Source organism: Homalodisca vitripennis, unplaced genomic scaffold, assembly GCF_021130785.1.
Source record: "Homalodisca vitripennis isolate AUS2020 unplaced genomic scaffold, UT_GWSS_2.1 ScUCBcl_4824;HRSCAF=11231, whole genome shotgun sequence".
Taxonomy (NCBI): Eukaryota; Metazoa; Arthropoda; class Insecta; order Hemiptera; family Cicadellidae; genus Homalodisca; species Homalodisca vitripennis.
This window is the reverse complement of record NW_025780932.1, coordinates 9,102-11,334: the sequence shown is the minus strand read 5'-3', so window position 1 is coordinate 11,334 and position 2,233 is coordinate 9,102. Positions and strand designations below refer to the sequence as shown.

Genomic DNA, 2,233 nt, shown 5'->3' with positions numbered 1-2,233 from the left:
TTTCTACTGTTTTTCATATTTTCCTTAATTATTTTAGAATAATAATTTTGCTTTACAATTCTAATTCTGTTTGTTAAATTATTTCTGGCATTTTTAAATAGCCTCATATAAAGTATGTTATACCTATCTCGTTTCCATTGTGTCCATAAATACTTTTTATGGTCTATTAGAGCTCTAAGTTCATTATTCATCCAAGGGTTGACTCTTTGGGTTTTTTTTTCTATTTGATACCTCTCTAGTAGCCATTGCATAGATTGTATTGAACTTATGAACTAGTGTTTGATAAATGAGCTCGGTATCTCTAATTGCTATAATAGATAACCAATCTTCACCTCGAATACCTTCATTGACTAGTCTATCTTTTATGATGACGTTATTATTTTCTATTGTATTACAAACACTACTATTTAAGTTATAATTTTTAAGACTAATTGTTAATCCTGTCCAGTAATGATCTGATAGTTTTTCTTCTACTATAAATGCTGTATATTCTTTAGCTATGGTTCTAATATTGATATGATCTAGGCAAGTTGCTACTAAATTATTACCATAAAATTCTACCCTTGTGGGTTCTTGAATTGTATTTAACGTTCTATTTGTATAAAGGACATTTAAATATTCTTCAGATCCATACATGCCCGTTAAATAACATATATTGATATCTCCAGCCATAAATAGGTGTTTAGCTCTAGTGACTAAATTTGATGTGAGAAATATTTCCAATTCCTCATTAAAATTATTAACATTTTGACTTGGAGGTCTATAGAAAGCTCCTAAAATAACATATTCTTTTTTGTAACTTAATTGTATAACAAGGAACTCTGTTGAATTGAATTGGAATTCTAATGTTATATCGTTTATTTGCAATTCTTCTTTAGTAAAAAACCATAATTCCCCCACCTCTACGACCCGTAGGCCTACATTTAGCTACTGAATTGAAACCTAGCAGATTATAAAAATTACTTTCTTCCTGAGTTACATTAATTTCTGTAAGTACTATGACATCCACAGAATATAAGGTGTTGCACAAACTTAAAATTAAAGTGTCCCAATGTTTTTCGCAAACTTCTAATATTTGTACTTATTAAATTTAGTTTTGATTCTGTTTGTAAACTATTTTTATTTAATAAATTTGATGCATCTTTCCAATCAGATATTACATTAAAGTTCCCGTGAATATTCAAAATCGATTTCTTCTAAATCAATTGTTGATATTGGTTAATGTGACGTTGAAATTTAGGCTGATTGAATTTTTATTTTTTTGTTAGTGTGAGGGATCTTTACTTTTTGTGCAACCCCTTATCCTACCTTTTCCAGATCTGATTCCGTAATTCTGAAAGCTTTTGACTGGTTGTCTTTTTTCAACATAATTCTATTTCCATTTAGCCATATGTACTTAAACCCTAACCTATCCTTCACTTCTTTGGTTTGTTTCATTAGTTCTGAGAAATAGGGAGTTAGATGATCATTGAAGTATATTGCCCTTTCTGGATGAGAATTTCCTATTAGTTTTGTACTTGGCCTAGACTTACGTGCACTACGGACTACTGTGTCTCTGATGGCTCTAGTCGTACACTGCACTATGATCGGCGCCGGCGAGTGTGCTGAAGGTAGTCTATGCGCTGTGATGTCTTCTTTTCTGAGCTCGATATTCATGGCCTGGAGCAATCCTGTGATCTTCACTGGGACGTCTTCTTTGTCGTCTTGAGGAATACTAGTCACAATAAAATTTCTACTCCGCCCATACTGTTTCTCCATTTCCATTTCCATTTTCAAATCCCGCATCTGATTCTTCAACAGCACAGACTCTTCTTCCATCTCCTTGACTCGGTCTATGATGTTAGTCATAGTTGCCTCTAGCTTACTAATCATTTCAATTATACTATCGACTCTTGAGGCAATTTTATTCTCTTTGCCTCAGGAACATTTTATCCAACAGCTCTTTCAAGGCTATGTAAGTAGGATCATCACATTCAATTTCTTCGTCTGTCAACTCTACACTTTCTGTACGTGTTTTACTTATTGGTCTGCACTTCAAACATTCCCACTCAGACCTATACTTTACAGTCTTAGCCTTCCAAGACGTTTTGGTTAGCCCTGCACAGGTGGTGTAGTGCAATTCCTCCTCACACTTACCACATGTAACTTGATCTCCATCACCTGATATTGACTTTTTACAGCTTCCACAAAACATCTTTACGTTATTAAGACGTATGACTGACAATTAATATGT

General features: G+C 33.3%; 1 protein-coding gene across 1 annotated transcript; it reads right to left on the bottom strand.

Annotated features, from left to right (window-relative positions):
• Positions 1-1,299: 1,299 nt before the first annotated feature.
• On the bottom strand, positions 1,300-1,848 carry LOC124373102. Its single transcript, XM_046831494.1, has one exon. The coding sequence runs from the start codon at positions 1,846-1,848 to the stop codon at positions 1,300-1,302; it is 549 nt and encodes a 182-aa protein (XP_046687450.1).
• Between the last annotated feature and the right edge of the window lie 385 nt (positions 1,849-2,233).